The sequence below is a fragment of the Aquila chrysaetos genome, chromosome 16 (genome assembly GCF_900496995.4).
Source record: "Aquila chrysaetos chrysaetos chromosome 16, bAquChr1.4, whole genome shotgun sequence".
Classification (NCBI taxonomy): Eukaryota; Metazoa; Chordata; class Aves; order Accipitriformes; family Accipitridae; genus Aquila; species Aquila chrysaetos.
In genome coordinates, this window is record NC_044019.1 from 27,020,270 (window position 1) to 27,035,984 (window position 15,715).

General features: G+C 40.5%; 1 protein-coding gene across 1 annotated transcript; it reads left to right on the plus strand.

The window, feature by feature from the left end:
• The first annotated feature begins 4,158 nt into the window (after positions 1-4,158).
• FADD (Fas associated via death domain) lies at positions 4,159-8,084 on the plus strand. The gene is made up of 2 exons (XM_030039527.1): positions 4,159-4,702; positions 5,168-8,084. Exons 1-2 carry the CDS (start codon positions 4,402-4,404, stop codon positions 5,452-5,454), a joined length of 588 nt encoding a protein of 195 aa, XP_029895387.1. The 5' UTR covers positions 4,159-4,401; the 3' UTR covers positions 5,455-8,084.
• The last annotated feature ends 7,631 nt before the right edge of the window (positions 8,085-15,715 follow it).

Consider the following 15,715-nt stretch of genomic DNA (forward strand, 5'->3'; position numbering starts at 1 on the left):
TGTATCCCATCATGTTTCTCATTACTCCGTCAAAAAGGCAAGAGTACCCCCCTCTCTAGCTATGGAGCTTTTGAAAGCACCGTGCCTTCCACCTGCAGGGTGTGCATCAGCATATAGATTTCTCTTATCACAACGGAATGCTTTGAATTTTGATGCCACCTCCGCTGTATGAATATTCCCCTTTTTCCTTCCCCTTGCTAAAAAAAGAAAAAAAATACCCCTTTGGCAATTCTACCTTCCCCTGGACAATCAGCGCAGCCAATTTAATAAGTACCATTAAGCAGCTTGTAAAGAAACAGCAGCAGACCAGCAAGCTCTCCTTGACTTGATTCCAGCTCCCGCTTCTGAAGATACGTATTGACTATCTCTTCATCCCACATATTATTTAAAGCAACTACACCATCAAGTCTGTCGAGATATAGTCCTGATCCATTGAGTCACGTCTCTCTGCTCTGTAAAACCGTGCAGGAAGTCCTACAGAAGCACATCCTTTGCACCTTACAAACCCGGGAGCAGAGCTTTACCTCATGCAACAGGACTGACTAACAGCAGCGATTTAAGCTTTAAAACTTATCAAAGGTAAGCAAAGTATGTACAAGCAGTAGGTATGTAGCTCAGAACAAAAGCAAAGAAGAAGAATACATGTATTAACACCAGAAACTCTACCAATGTAGAGTTTCTTTGAATATCTGCGTTACCATCTCTGATTTGAGCGTGCCATGAACTGTGCTGGAGTAGCTATGTTGCAATCAGCATCTGAAATCGCTAGACTGAAACTAGTACTAGTGTGTCAACAGCAAGCTGCAAGCACATCCCTTGTTAGAGAAAAGGGGCTGGCTGAAAAGAGGAGGCAAGCTATTAATATTTACAGAAAGCTATTTGTCATATCAAGAGTAAGTTGCTTGACAGTAATAGAGAAAACAGTCATCAAAGGTGGACTCAGCAACTCGTATACTTGTTAATGAGCGCTAATAGCAAATCAGATTACATCAGAGAGATTGCAGCGCCTGCAGAAACTGTCAGACATTTCCACAGCCCCATAGCAGATCAGAGTATGATGCTAGAGCAAAGAAGACGGGCCAGCCAGAAATGTAGGTTGCCTTGGCTGGAAAACACAAAGCATCTTCCAAAGTTTCCAGGCAAACTCATCTCAGTCACCTGTGGTTCAGTACAGCCACATACATTTTACCAAAACGTTTACTATTCAGGGCATGTGGATTAATATACCGCTTTTTAAAGCAGCTGTTTAGTAAGTCATGAACCCTCTCAAGCAAACTTTCAGCCACCCCACGTTTATTCACATAACATGACGGCGCACAGGCCTCGCAAAAGGCAGCCACGGGCTTCGCCGTTCGTGTCCACAGTCTCTAAATGGGTGTTTGTTGCCTGAATGTCCTGGTGAGCAACTCCTCACTGAAGGCCCGGCAGAAATGAATCGGTTTTTTTCTCTCTTTGCCCTGCTCCTCCAGCGAAGACCATAAAGTCGAAATGCTCAGGTTGAAACACTCCCAGGCTTCGAGCTCCCTCTGCAGTATTTTGCAAGGAATCGTCTTGCCTCAAGAAACCTCTAAATTATTTGGTTAGGAACCGGATCATTCATAGCACTTAAATTTCTGAGAAACTTACCACTGAAATCTGAGCTAGTCTAATAAATCATTTCTATTAAGTTTTATTCTGATGTGGAGCGGTTATGATCTGTTGACCTTGGCAAATACTTTCTTTGCTAAAGTCCCATGAATTGCTTTCAAAGGAAATAACTGGAGGAAAGCAAGTTGCTTGGGTATTTTCATCTGTGAATGTGTCAAAGTAGAGTTAATGGGTCAGATTCAGACATAATAAAAGGGACTACTAAATCACTATGCCAGGCATTAAGAGTGAGTTTAAAAGCATTTAAGCGATGATTTATATCTTAATTAAATGATGATTTGTATCTTTTAGTTCCATGTTTGTTACTAATTTAGACTCCCTTAGAATTACACTAATGTATGGAATTGCTTTCACGCCTCCTCGTACATCAGTGCTGAATCTGGCTGCTAAATTCCTATGAACCTATTAAAATCTCAGTTGCTGTTGCTTTCAATTGCATGTCAAGGGATAGAGAATAAAGGTATAAATTACACTGATTTAGACTTTCATCACGTAGCCTTGTCTCTGAATTCGGCCAGCTGCCATCACCAGGCACAAGCTATGCATCATGTGATTTGGGTCCTCCTATTTTGTAGAGTTATCTTCCTTGGCAAAATTAAAATGAGATTTTATTTAACTGGATTTTATACTTCTTGTAATGTTACCAGGGCTTACATCTGCTTTCTAAATTAATCCACACACTGCAAATATATTTCTCCTTGGCATCACACTACCCTTTTTATTAATGTTCTTTCCTTCAGTTTAAAGTATGTTCAGGCCTGCAGAAAGAAAATACATCTCTCAACTCAGGGACAACTCATCCCAGCTCAAATTCTTAGTGCCAGTTCCTCTCGCTGTTTACTTTACCATGAGACCCTACAACAGGTTCATTCCCTCCCATTTGCAGCATTTAGGGACTAAACAAAAATCTTTTTTTTAAACAGGTTTAATATTTTACCTGGGAGACTGGGAGTAATATGCACGTTAGCTGCTTTTTAAGGTTGTCAGATTAGATGCCCCGACATCTTTCCTGGATGAGGAACATAAGGCAGGGGAGGGGAAAGGAGGCCGATGGAAGTCCCAAATTTATTGTGAATTTTGGGATTATCTGGTTAAAAATCAAAGAAAACATTACTACTGCTGTAGCAAAGGAAATTATTTTAAGGGAATGCTTACTTGGAGGAGACGAGGCTGCCCGATGTTCATATAACGTGGGAGGATTATATGGGAAACAAATCTTTTATTCAGTATGAAATACGTATTTTCTTATATCGTTGTGCCCACTGCTGTGGCTGCACAGATGGGCTTCGTGCGTGTAGCCAGTTCCATATATTGGCTTTCTTGACCATGTGTAAGCCTAGCTCTGCATAACAGACTGAAACAGGATGCTGAAAATCTAGAGGTTTTATCTAAGGAGGGCTTGTGCCTGTGGGAGTTTTAGAAATATTTTGGGAGTAGGAGTTGTTCCTCACGTTGGAATGTGAGACTGGAGAAGGAGATGCGGAAGATGATAACGCTTAAGTGTGTGTATCTGAGACCGCAATCTTTTTATGACAAGGACCATAGGTCTATTTGTGTGTTGCAACAATAATAAATTCAAGGCTGTACTGGAAACAATTTAGTAATGGGGTAGCTTGGTGAATCAACATCCCAGTGTTCACAGAAGGAACAAGGAAATCTCTGAACTACCTACACGTGCTGTGAAGAAAAAACATTACGATTTTTCTGAACTTTGGGACCTACAAAACAACAGGGTGAACTTGAACCTTCTCATTTAAGAGAAGTTCACAACCTTTCACCTTGTATAAAAATTGCTTTTAAAATACAGGGACTTAATACTTGCCCTATTTCTTCCCTTTTGAAGGTCAGGAGTTATTTTATGTCACAATTAATTTTGTGAGGAACAAAGCCCAGGCTGCAAGCCCTGTGCTTCCAGGAGAAGGTGGGGGTGTCTCCGGGGGCAGCCGAGGCCATGCACAGAGGGCAGAGGCTGTTTTGCTGGGCAGCCGCCATGGAGGAACCCCACGGCACTAGTGTTTCTTTGGGAGCAGGGCTCCGATGTGGCCTTTCTTGCTCTTCATCAAGCGAGTCCTTTCATCCTTGTACCTCTCCTTTTCCCCTTTCGCAAAAAAAAAAAACAACCCAAAAAGTAACCCTTGTAGGTGCAGGTGCTCACAACAAGTCCAATAATTCTGTATTAAACGGGGAACCTACAGCTCCCTCAACTTAGGGCTCGGCCAAGGCTGAGGCGCCGGGAGCCGGCCCTGCTCCTCCTCCTGCACAGCGTTAGACCGGCCGTGCCGAGCTCGGCTCCAACACACGTTTTCTACTCGGCATCACAAAACAAGCCCGTTCGCCTCCGAGGGCTTTCGAGCACGGCACGGTTCCCAACACCAAGCTAAGCGGCGGCGAGGGCAGGGGCCGCCCGTGACAGACCCTCCCGCGCCGCCGCCATCTTAGGGCGGGCGGGAACCTTGGCGGGCGGGCAGCTTGGCGCCGCTGCCGCCCTCGTCACGTGACTTCCGGGCAAGGCTGTGGCTGGGCGGCGGGTCGGGGCCAGCGCTCCGCCATCGCGGCGGCGCCGGGGCCGGGCCGGGCCGGGTCAGGTCAGGTCTCGTCTCCCCGCTCTTTCTGGCCTCCCGGGAAAGCCGCTGTGTGAAAATAGGACCTCAGTCCGCCCCCGGAGGGTGGGGACGGGGCTCCGACAGCCCTTTACGGCGCGGCTTGTGTCCCGCCCCGGGCCTGGTGGTGGTTGCGGTGTCAGGCCTGGGCGCCATGGATCCGTTTTTTACTCTGCTGCACTCTTTCTCCTCGAGCTTGTCGGACAGTGAACTTTCTTCCCTGAAGTTTCTCTGCCGGGGGAAAATTGGGAAAAGGAAGCTGGAGGCTGTCCGAAGTGGCAACGAGCTCTTCGCCATCCTTCTCGAGCAGCAGCTGATTACAAGCGACAAGGTAGCGTTTCTTGAAGGCTTGCTTAAGAGCATTAAAAGAGAAGATTTGGTCTCACAGCTGAAGCAGTTCGTAGAGGAAGGAGAAGTTAACGTTCCTGACGATGAACCAGATGTGCATGAAAAACGTAGGTGGATTATTTTTTTAATTCCTCCCCTCCCTCCCCAGCAAATCTGTACGCATCCTCTAGCTGTGGGTGTGCTTAGAGCAAACACGGAGCACGGCTGCCCTCAGTTGCCTCCTGTAGCTGAGCCCGCTGCTAAGGGTGTTTCCGCTACTAACTGCTGCAGGGGACTGCGTTGTACCCTGGAAATGTACCGTGAGGGCGGCGTATGCTGCAAACAGCTTTCTGGGGTGGAAATTTTTTCCCTTTTTCTATTGAATGGTCGGTTGGAAATCGTGCTAGGTACTTGGGATTCTAAGTATATCCAGCAGCTTTTCAGAACGTGGTGTGACTTTCAGTATGTGCGATGCAGCGAGAGTGGTAGCATTTTGCTAAAAAAAAAAAAAAAAAGGAAAAACCAACTTGGAAAAATTTTCTCCTATTTCTTAGTAAATCCATCACTAACTTGATACTTTTCTGCTATTTCAGGTCTTCAGAAGGCAGCTATTGAAGTCATATGTGAAAATGTTGGGAGAGACTGGAAAATGCTGGTGCGAAAACTTGGCCTTTCTGAAGCAAAAATGGACAGAATAGTGGCAGCCAATCCATTTAACTTGCATGAACAATTGTTTCAGTCACTTCGAGAGTGGCAGAAATGGAAGGGAAAAGATGCAAAGGTGACTGACTTAATAAAAGCTCTTCGGGGCTGTAATATGAATTTGGTGGCAGACAGAGTTGAACAGAAGCTCTTGCCACTGAACACTGGAACCAAGTGAAATCAATATAAAAACACTTTCATGTCCCACAGTTATGAATGAGAAAAGTAAAAGTGCCTTCTACTCTTCTGAACCAAGATCAATATCATTGGTTCTGTTACTTATTCTGCCATTAATTTATGTGCCTTAATAGGTTGATTTGTGGTCAGATGAAGGGTAACATAAAACCAAATTCTTTTCAGGTAATGCTTTGTAGTTTGATGCTTCCTTTAAGAGATTTTAACTTTTAGAAGACCTAAACTCCATTTTGTAGAAATTCTCACACTTTTGTTCTACCACTCATCTGAAAACAAGATTTCCTCTACTGCAGGTACTTTTCAGATATCTTTTCTCTGGAAATATATCCGTGGGACACTTTGGAGGCAACTGTAAAATTTCTGTAAAAAACTGTAAAAAATGGGGAGCTTAGATATTTTTTAATTTTTTTTGTGGCCTAGTATAACTAGTGTGAAAGGAGTAGACTCCTTAGGTGGTACTGGGTTTTCTTTTTGAGTAGCAGAAGATAATACCTTCCATAATTTGTTGAATACATTTGCCTCTCCAAAAAGGGATACTAAGATGACTGTAACTCAGTCTGCAGTGCAAGACTGCAGTGCAAGAGGGCTATTTACTATTGTGGTGGCTTTTTCTTGGCAGAAAATGTGCCTAGGTTGAAAATGAACTAGTTGAAATCAAATGTCTCTTATCAAGTGCCTTCATCATCCTGAAGGAAGTGTTCTTCTGAAACTATCAAAGAAATTCTGTCTGACAGATGTTTACAGCAGCCTCTTTTTACTGCCGTGAATGTTTTAATATTCTTTACTAGGAATCCTTTCATAACCTACGTCACAGTCTGGTTGTGTCTGCTGGAAGTTGCAGCTCACCTCATAAGTAAGCTGCAGTTATCTGTGCTCTTGGTAACAAAATTTTGTACTGTAACAAAAACATTGAAAACAAATTGGTTTCTTTTGAGCGGAGAGGTGTGAAGGCCTACTGAGAGCAAATATATACTATAGTCTTTTCTCTAGGGATATGCTGTGAAGATCAGCTGTCTTTCGCCACAGTTTGTTCTCTTCAAAGGTTGCTCCAGATCCAATACCTCTTCCAAGTCCTCTGCAATTTTTTAGTTCATTCCTGTTCCTTGACATTTTTTGAATGTGGTTGTAAGCAACTTGCAAAGGAAGGAGGGTTTATGAACCAGACCAGATTCAGCTTTCAGCTTTAATTTGGAACAGACTTCAAAAAAATGGCCTTCACACCGAACCTAATTGCACAAGCTTCAAGACATGCAGGGCTGTAGAGGCCTCTGGGGACTATCCCCTATGCAAGGCGGGGAAAGTCCTCTGAAATCATTATTGCTTGAATGAGTAGGATTGATTGTTACTGCAAACATCCTTCTAACTACATAAATCGATACTTGAAGAGGCTTCTTTTTTGTGTACCTGTGTGACTTTTAGCTCCTTTCAAGTTCTTTTACATGGTGCCATTACTGTGAAGGCCAGGTGTCAGCATATAATATACCACTACTCTGCATAAATGGTGTGACGTTGATAATTTTCAAGTTTTTGTTGCAGTTGGTGCCTCTAGTTTAGACAACGACACTTGAATACTTGATTGTAGTTAATGGAAACTGCTGCAGTGTGAACTTATCTTTTCATTAAGGTTTTTCCTTAATGATTCTTACAAGTATTTTTCTAATCGTAGTATACTAAATGTCAGTGGTAGTATCCAAGCAAAGGAGCAATGGGTAATACAGAAGTTCCCACTTGTCTGCCTTTTGGGCAGGTACAGTTCTCGAAGTACTGGCTCCAATGCTTGTCGGTATTGATTGCCAATTCCAGACTTCCAGTAGGAGATACAGCGCTGCACTTCAGCTAAATGACTAGCTCAAGTGTTTTGGAGGTTTTTGTTTAATAGATACAGTCTTCGTTCTACAGTACTTAAAGAAAATGATTGCTTCAGACTTTTTTCCATCGTGCCTCTAAGCAATCTTTGTGAGTAGAGTGGAGTAGAAGTCAAGTTAGCAAGATGAGTTATGTTTGTGGTGAAACAGCTCTGCACAGTTCCAAGTTCAATCTGTCCAGTAACATGTTTTTCTTATCCACTTGTAATAAGTCTCCTGGTTCACAGAAGATAGATTTATCTGGAACATGAAAAGAAGTATACTGCCTACTGCATATAACCAGGATATTTTAAGAATCAGTAGGAATAACTTGTTAGTTGTAGCCAAGCGCTCATCAGCTACAAGAAATATTCTGCCTCAGAAGATAAAAACCTCTTGTGTCTTTAAGGATTTGTACACGGTGGATGTTTTGCTGTGTATGAAAGCAATGACCTAGACTGCATCAATCTGTGCAGTACCTCAGGGCCAATTAAAAACTGTTTTTATTAGTGATTATAAAGTTGATTATGTGAGAACAAAAGCAAATGGAACAAAATGGAGCAAAGGGAACAAAAACTTTTTATTGGGGGGAGGGGTAAGGGAAAAGGGTATGATTTGTAAGGAACTGTGTTGTGATCCAGTTAGCAGTGTTTTAATTTCAACACAAGTATTTTGGCCTCAAATACACATATTTTTATAACTTGAATTAAAGTTTTATATTGTATAATTTTGTGCACATTTCATTAAAAGAATACTTCCTTAAAAGAAATGGGACTGGTTTTTTATATTATGGGACTGCTGTCTATGATGAGATCTCTAATTGGGAGAAGATAAATGTTAAGGATGCTTTTAAAGCAAGGAGTGGTGCTAAGCAGGCATTATGTTACTAATGTCCTTGGAACATTACAAAAAAAAAAAAAAGAAAAAAGGCAAAAAAGCTTTGTCATTGAATTTCTCAGAAGTGCTAAGAAGGCCATAGTTTTCCTAGCAGGAGTAGCATTTGAATGCTGTCACTTGGGGAAGTGTAAGAAAAAAAATTCTCTGCCAGCCCTCAGGAGCCTAAAATTGAGTCGCAGTGCAGCACATGCATGGGAGAAAAGCCTTCTGTGAGTTAGTGCCTTCCAATTGTTTCCTCTGCTGTGGTAAGGACGTTGTATTCGTTTTATAATTAATTAAAAACACAGCTTATAGCTTATTCTAAACCTGTCCAGGCTTTCAGAGGATGCGTTCAGAAGTTAAATTGATAGAGGCTTCGGTGTTCTGTGAAGTATATACTGGCACTGAAGTGTTAGCACACACTTAAAAGCTTTGAATCCATAAGACAAGCAACTTAATCACCCATTTTATCAAATTCTCCATGATGCTCTGCAAGAGTATCTGCCTGTGAGGAATTACTAAAACGTTTTCCTTTTGGTCTCTTGAAAGTCTTGTTTTCTTACAGCCTTGAGAAAACAACACATCAAAACGTGTTGAGAGTAAAAAGTGTCATCACAAGAGAATTTTTATTTTGGAGGATTATTTTTCCATGTCACCTCACAGTCCCTTTCAGTACTTGCTTGCCATTTCCTATGATGTTTGAAGATATTAATTATATATTGCATATTAAGGTGTTTCTTTTTTAAGTTGCATTATTTTCATTACTGAGTTAAAAGAAGTTTTCTAGACTTTTAATTAAAATCCTCTTACACAAATTGGTTGTCATGAATATTTCAAATGCAATGCTTTGTTTTCCTTTTTCTCCATTCCCCACACACAGGCAGCTGTATTTCCTCCAGCCTTTGTTTCAGTCCTAAAATAATTGGCTACTTTCTGAAATCTAATTGCTTCATTTAATTGTCTAACGTAAAAAGCTTAGTAACACATGCTGTATCTCAGAGTTCTCTCTGGCACTCAGCATGTTCTTAATTCAGGCTTTTTGGTTGAGTGTTTTTCAATTTAAATTTATTTCTAATCACTGTGTTTCTTTCACAATTACCAAAAGGTGGTTTGTGCTGTTCTCGCTGCCTGCGTGGATCACCTATGGCCCTAAAATGTGCTCCAGCATGGCAAATACTTTTCTAAGTTGTTTTCCCTCTTTGATTTATTACTTTTTTCTCTGCCAGTGTTTTTATTGCAAGGTTGCACTGGTAGAATTATAGAAACTAGTTCATTGTTTCAACCATATACCATAAAAATAGGAATTGTGGGGGTGAGAGGAGGGGTAGAGGAAGGAGTTTTGAGTAAAGGTTCAAGAACTTTTGAAGAATCTATCTTTGTCCTTGTAAAAGTTTTCGTAGCTGAGGATTACTAAACATTAAGAGGGTGTGTTGCAATGTGTTCTGGGAATTGTAGGTTTAGAGACAAGGAAGCACAGCTTTACTCAGCTGCCAGGAAAGGGCAGCTTGATGCAGGCTTCTGCGTGGGAATCTGCGTGGAATAAATTTACAGGCAGTCTTAATGATTAAATAGGCAGAAGTTTCATCCACAGAGCTATTTGTGCTACAGGTTCATTCTCGAGAGCATTACACATTAATTTCTTAAAACAGACATAAAATAATACAGGTTTGTTCTTGTAAAATTTTATGTAATACGTATTTTAATAATATATTAAGTTGTTAATACTGGTTGAGTTTAAATTCGGCCATTCCTATCATTTGATCAGTGTTGGAAGTTGAAAACTTTTTCGTCGTTTTCTAACTATGCCTTGTGTACAGTTCTTGTGTGGATGGTAATGTAGCTTTCCTTTCTTTCAGCTTGGTGTTTAGATTGTCAAAGAAAAGGGTGATGCAGTGTTTCTGGCAGGACACAGTACTTACGACAGCTTTCAGAGTAACCAGCAATTATAGTAAAGTTAAGGTTTTTGTATGTGTTCTCTAAGATTCTGAAGAGATTGGTATATAAAAAATAACATCTCTAAAAGAGGTTTTGAGGATTACATCTCCAGTGCAATGTAGTAAGTACCTTTGCCAAGGAAAGCGGCTTAATGTCAACTTTATATGTCTAATGCTTCAAAAAGTTATCAAACTGGCATTTTTATTTACTTCATAGTGTTCAAGCCTTCAGACCAGGCTCTTGTGCTATGTGAAGTTACGCAGAGATAAAATTGGACCATTGTCATCAGAGATGTAAAAAACATCCAACTGGGACTTTCTGTGGTAGGCATTTTATTTACAGGTGAGCCTGGTTTTACAGAACTTTTACATAAAGCAATAATCTTGCAATTAAAAATGTTCACAATTTTTATAATCTCATTTTCTTTTCCACTTCCTAATTCCATTATTCCTATTGATCCCAGCAGAACCATTAACTTCAGAAAATAATTTGCAGAATTTAATAAGTGAGCACTTCTTATTGTGGTCTAACTTTTAAAAGGGTTTTAAGAGCTATTCTGCAAGCGTACACACTACCTGTGGCAAAGATTTGTCCAAAGGGATGTATGAAGACTGTGTTTCTGTACAAAAGTGATTTTTTTGGTATGCAAACTTGGTACCAGATTTTATATACAGTGAGCACATAAACCATTAGAAAGGTTTGGTATAAAAATTAACCTACAAAACTTCTCCTGTCATTAATATCTTGAGGTTTTGAGTATTTACAGGCTTTTCAGTTTAGAGTTCTACTCAAAATTAGCTCATCTTTTTCACATTCTTCTTCAGAATTTGTAATACTTTAAAAAAACAAACAACTTTTTTTTTTTTTTTTTTTTTTTTTTTTAAGGAATAGGTTTCCACATCTGTTAAATAAAAAAAGTACTAAATATCTGAACAATCGAGCTAAATGCTTATCTTTTTTTCCCCACCAGTGGTCTCCCTGCGAGGTGCTTCCTGTCGCTTCTAGGCATATTGCCAAATTTTGAAAAAAAGTTGCAGAGAAAATGGGAATTAAAATGGTGCAACACCTGGTAGGTCTGGGCCCATGGTTTCTGGGATCCAAATTCTATATTTTTTTCTTGATGTTATGCTCGGTGTGAGCAGAATTTAGTCACAGCTTCCTGGCTGTGAAGCCCCTAATGTGGGAAACCCTGGATAGCCTGAATTAGCCCCAAAGCCATTATTCCCATGGCAACCGCCGTGCACGGCAGTACATGGGGCATGCGGCTGCAGCACCCTAAGTTCTGGCTATCCCAGCCAGCTGAATAATGTTTGGAAGCTGTTACTAATTGTGAGATTTGCTGCAGTCTCCGGTCGGTGACCGTGTCAAAAATCCAAGCTCCGAGTGCAAGAATGTAAAATGAAATTTCTTGACTGAATTCTCTCCTTTCGGTTCCACTGCCCCGCTGGGACAGGGCGTGTGAGAGGGAGCGGGGCTAGACGTTAAGAAATTTACTTTCAACATTTTTCTAGCCACCAGTTTAGCACGTGGCGCTTCCATTTCTGTATCCAGCTTGAACGGTAAAATTCAAACTTGTGTGTCTAACTGCATGTTTGTGCATGAAGTAGCTAATATATATGCAGATGAATTAAAACTAATTAGAGCTAAAAACAACAAAGTGTACATTTCTAGCTAATGGCTACTTGCAGCTCTGTTATATACCACCTAAATAAGTTATTCGCCATGACCTGCTGGTATGATTTTCTGTAAAACGTACCCTATTTTTTACAAAAAAATAGCACTTTGACACTAAAGAATGTCATGTCTCTATACAGTACATGTGATTCTTTAAATTGAAATGTCAAATTCCACAACTGGCCTGTGAATTTTAAGGGATATTAAATGTTACAGTATACCTTAGATGACTGTCCTTAAAAGGCCCTTCACTCCATGCAGTATTTTTTTCCTTTCATTTCCTGGAACTTCATAGTCACCAGCACTCCAGCCCTGACTCACTTCGAACCTTTATTCATGTGACCAAATGAGACCAGATGAGTGAATAAGAATTTAAACCCCTTAGTTTCATGTTAGACAAACATAATAAAACAGTAATATGACTAAGTACCTTAATGTGAGCAAGAAGCACCCACAAACCATGGACTTGGATTGTAAGAGTAATTCTGTGGATGGGATCCTCATTTTCCACCCTGCATTCAGTACACAAATAAAACGCTGGGGAAGGAAGGGGTCCGAGCCACTTCGGTGCTTAGCCAAGATCCCAAACCGTCCTTGAGCTCCTCGGCATACGTAGCTGATGCTTGTTTTCCCTACAGCCTCTGGGGGTAACTAAAAGCAGCGGGAGCATGGCATAGGATACTCTGATCGTGATTCTTCTCCCTAGGAATATCTCCTCCTTTCTCCTCGTTTTGCTTAAAGTGGGAATGGACATGGGAATCCTCATCAGAGTGAGAAATCCTCAGCCCTCAAAATTCCTGATTCTCCAGTAATCATTTCCACTGGGTAAGTTACTGAGTAGTGTGAAAGGGCCAGATCATTTTGCAGCTTGAAAGCTAAAGACAGATTTTACCTGTCTTTACTTCTATGAATCAAGGTTTGCAGAAGTGTCTGGACCAACAGTCTTGAAGTAGATATCACAAAAACAGCTGGAGTACTTAACCAATTTTAATATCAATCAACACCTCTGGAAATCCTGAGTTTGCCTTAGCACATAATGTAATGCCATTTTTTGCGCATTTCCTAGGTTAGTATTCTTACTGTAGAGTATTATTATTAGGGATACTTGCATTTAGGTTGAATGGAATTTTTTTAAGGGTGACTGGTTTAATAATTGGTGATTTAAATAGGGTTGTGTCATGTCTTCTGCCGGAGGAGGTCTCACCAGCCAAGTCTGATGTCTGTTGCTCAGGTCTGAATTGTGAGGAGCTCAATTTCCTTTGCAAGGTCTCAGAAGCTTCCACAGGCTAATTCAGAGGAACTAGAGAAAGAATTATAGAGAAATTAGATCACAGTTTCTTTTATTTAAACGGTACCTGAAGTGCCCCATAGGCTTGTCCCATTTTCTCTTTTAAAAGGTTACTTTCATCCCTTATCTCCCTCCTGCAAGATCATCCCTCCGCACATCATTAAATGTTGAATAATTATAACACACAAGCCTGAGGGAGGACAAACACTGGTTTTCTTGGTGGTTTGAAGAGGACTGTGACATTTCTTGAATCATCCCTAGTTATTCAGACAGCCTATTCCGGTGGTTTTTAATGTATTCAAATAGGATACAATAATCTCAGCGAGGGAAAAACGGGCATGGATGGAACTGCCACGGTACCTGTAAGCAGGTCAGGGAATATCCTGTTTTTGAAACGTTATCATGTCAAATGTTACAGCAGCAGCGGCAGCTTCCTTTTTTTTCCATGCAGAGAGAAGTAATGGGGAGCTGCCGGCTGAAGAACGCTGCCAGCTTCTTTCGGTCACGTCTTTTGGTACTACAAAGGTGGCATTATTAAAGGCAGACAAAAAAGCCTCTAATCATGCAACCAAACTGAGCCCTAGGAGCTGAAAAACCCTTCCTTTGTACACTCATAAACCTTGCTAAGAACTAACTGGTGTCTCTATATGCAGGCTTTTCTGCAGCATTTTGGCTGCAAACTGAGACAGATAAGAGATGCTATCTTTAGGAGCACTAAAAATTGGGAGTCAAGAACCTTCCTCTTTGCAACTACTGGACATCCTGACCTTTCTGCAGAATGTATGATAAAACAACCCAATCCTGCAAATGGGTTTGGTTCCTAAAACTTAAAATTCTCACTGTAGATTTTGGCTGGCATAAAATCTGATGATTCTGTTTACAGCAAAAATCTGGTACTGCAGAACTTATTTTCATTGTATCACACTGAATATTCCCCTTATTAGCTGAATATCCATGGACATGTAGCAGGTAAACGCTGAATACTTATGCAAGGGACATTACTGTTTGTACACAGCTTAAAGCTGTATTGGAATCAAACTCGTGCCATGTTATTTTGGTGAAAGGAAACTGTACAGTTTATTATAGGAGACAAAGAAAGTGTTGGTCATGAAAATGACGTGCCTCCCAAGTCCTGATACACTTGTGTATGTGTGTATACACATACCTGTCTCTATGTGTGTGTATATAGCGTGTGTATAGATATGCATACGTACGCACACCCTTAAGTAACTTTATTTGATTTAATCTGGAATACAAGACTTTCCTGACAGGGCTATTTCTTAGTACTGCTTCTCAAACTTATGTCTACCACTTATAAGCTGTATACTATTTCTGTAAAGAAATATATCCCTATGACAATCTCCAGGAGCAGCCCTAGTTTTGCTAGAAACAACTGTGTTGTATTTCTGGGCCAACACTAAATATTAAGTACAAATTCAGGGCCAGCTGCTGCATCTTCAAGAGGCAGAGCAAAAGTGATTTTAAGCCATTACTTTAATCTCGCAGCTTTAAATGCAAGAGTTGGCTTAATTCCTATTATACGTTAGAGCAGTCATTGGTTACTATAATTTTCAGTATTTTCCTTCAGTCTAATATTTTGGTCAATACAAAATCTGTGATGCTGATATTAACCCTCTGTTCTCTTCCCTGTTAATTCTGCTCTTGCAGGCAGCAGCTCTAGACACCAAATGAATGATTTAACAATCACAGTGTGGTTTAGAAACGATATACCTGACCAAAGTGAATGGAAGGATCCTTCCTTCTTGTTCTGCATGCACTTTCATGGTGCCCCTAAATGATTACGGCAGAAGATAGGTGAGTCGCTGCCATTTCAGTCTTTGGCTTCACAGGTTAAAAGTACAAAGAACGAGTTAGCGCCAAGTTCCTCGATGGCTTTTGTGGCAAGGGCAACAGTTCACTAGACCAAAACCGCCAAATTAATCTCACTTTGGCTAGACTTAATATTTCACATTCACGTATGAAGAAACATTAATGATTCCTGGAAGTTTTAGGCATCGTTATTTAAAATTGTGTAAGGGACAAAGGGAAGTTTATTTGGATTTGTGAGAGGATCTGACCTGTATTTGGAGTACTGACTGATTGATTGTACGTAAAACAAAAGGAAAAAGTGACCAATATTCCTCTAGCTCTTTGCGCAAAAGCTTAAGTGTATTGTGGCAGCTTAACTTACAGGCCCAAGCTAGAACGTGTTCATGAGTCAATATTTATGTTGACTCTTCTAAATGTGAATTACAATGCAAACAGATGGTATGGTCAAAGGGTCTTTAATATGAACTGTGTTCAGGAGAACAAGGAATTTAGCTTTGAAATAAATAATTTGCCCTGCTTATTATGGCACAGATGAACAATGTCAGGTCTGCTGTTTTTTCTATTATGAGTTTTTCCCCTTTATATCTTACACGTGGCTTTCAGCCATTTCCTAAATGTTTTTTTTGTTATTCTCACTTCGTTTAAGGATTAACTTAAGACAGCGACAAGGCTTTTTCAGCTTTTGTCCACCTTCCTAGAAATAATGATTTCTTAACCAAGAGCAGGGAGAGGACTACCTTTCATGCCTTTTTGTCTTGTTTTTTTCTCTTGCAAGCTTGCCATGTAATCTTACTTTC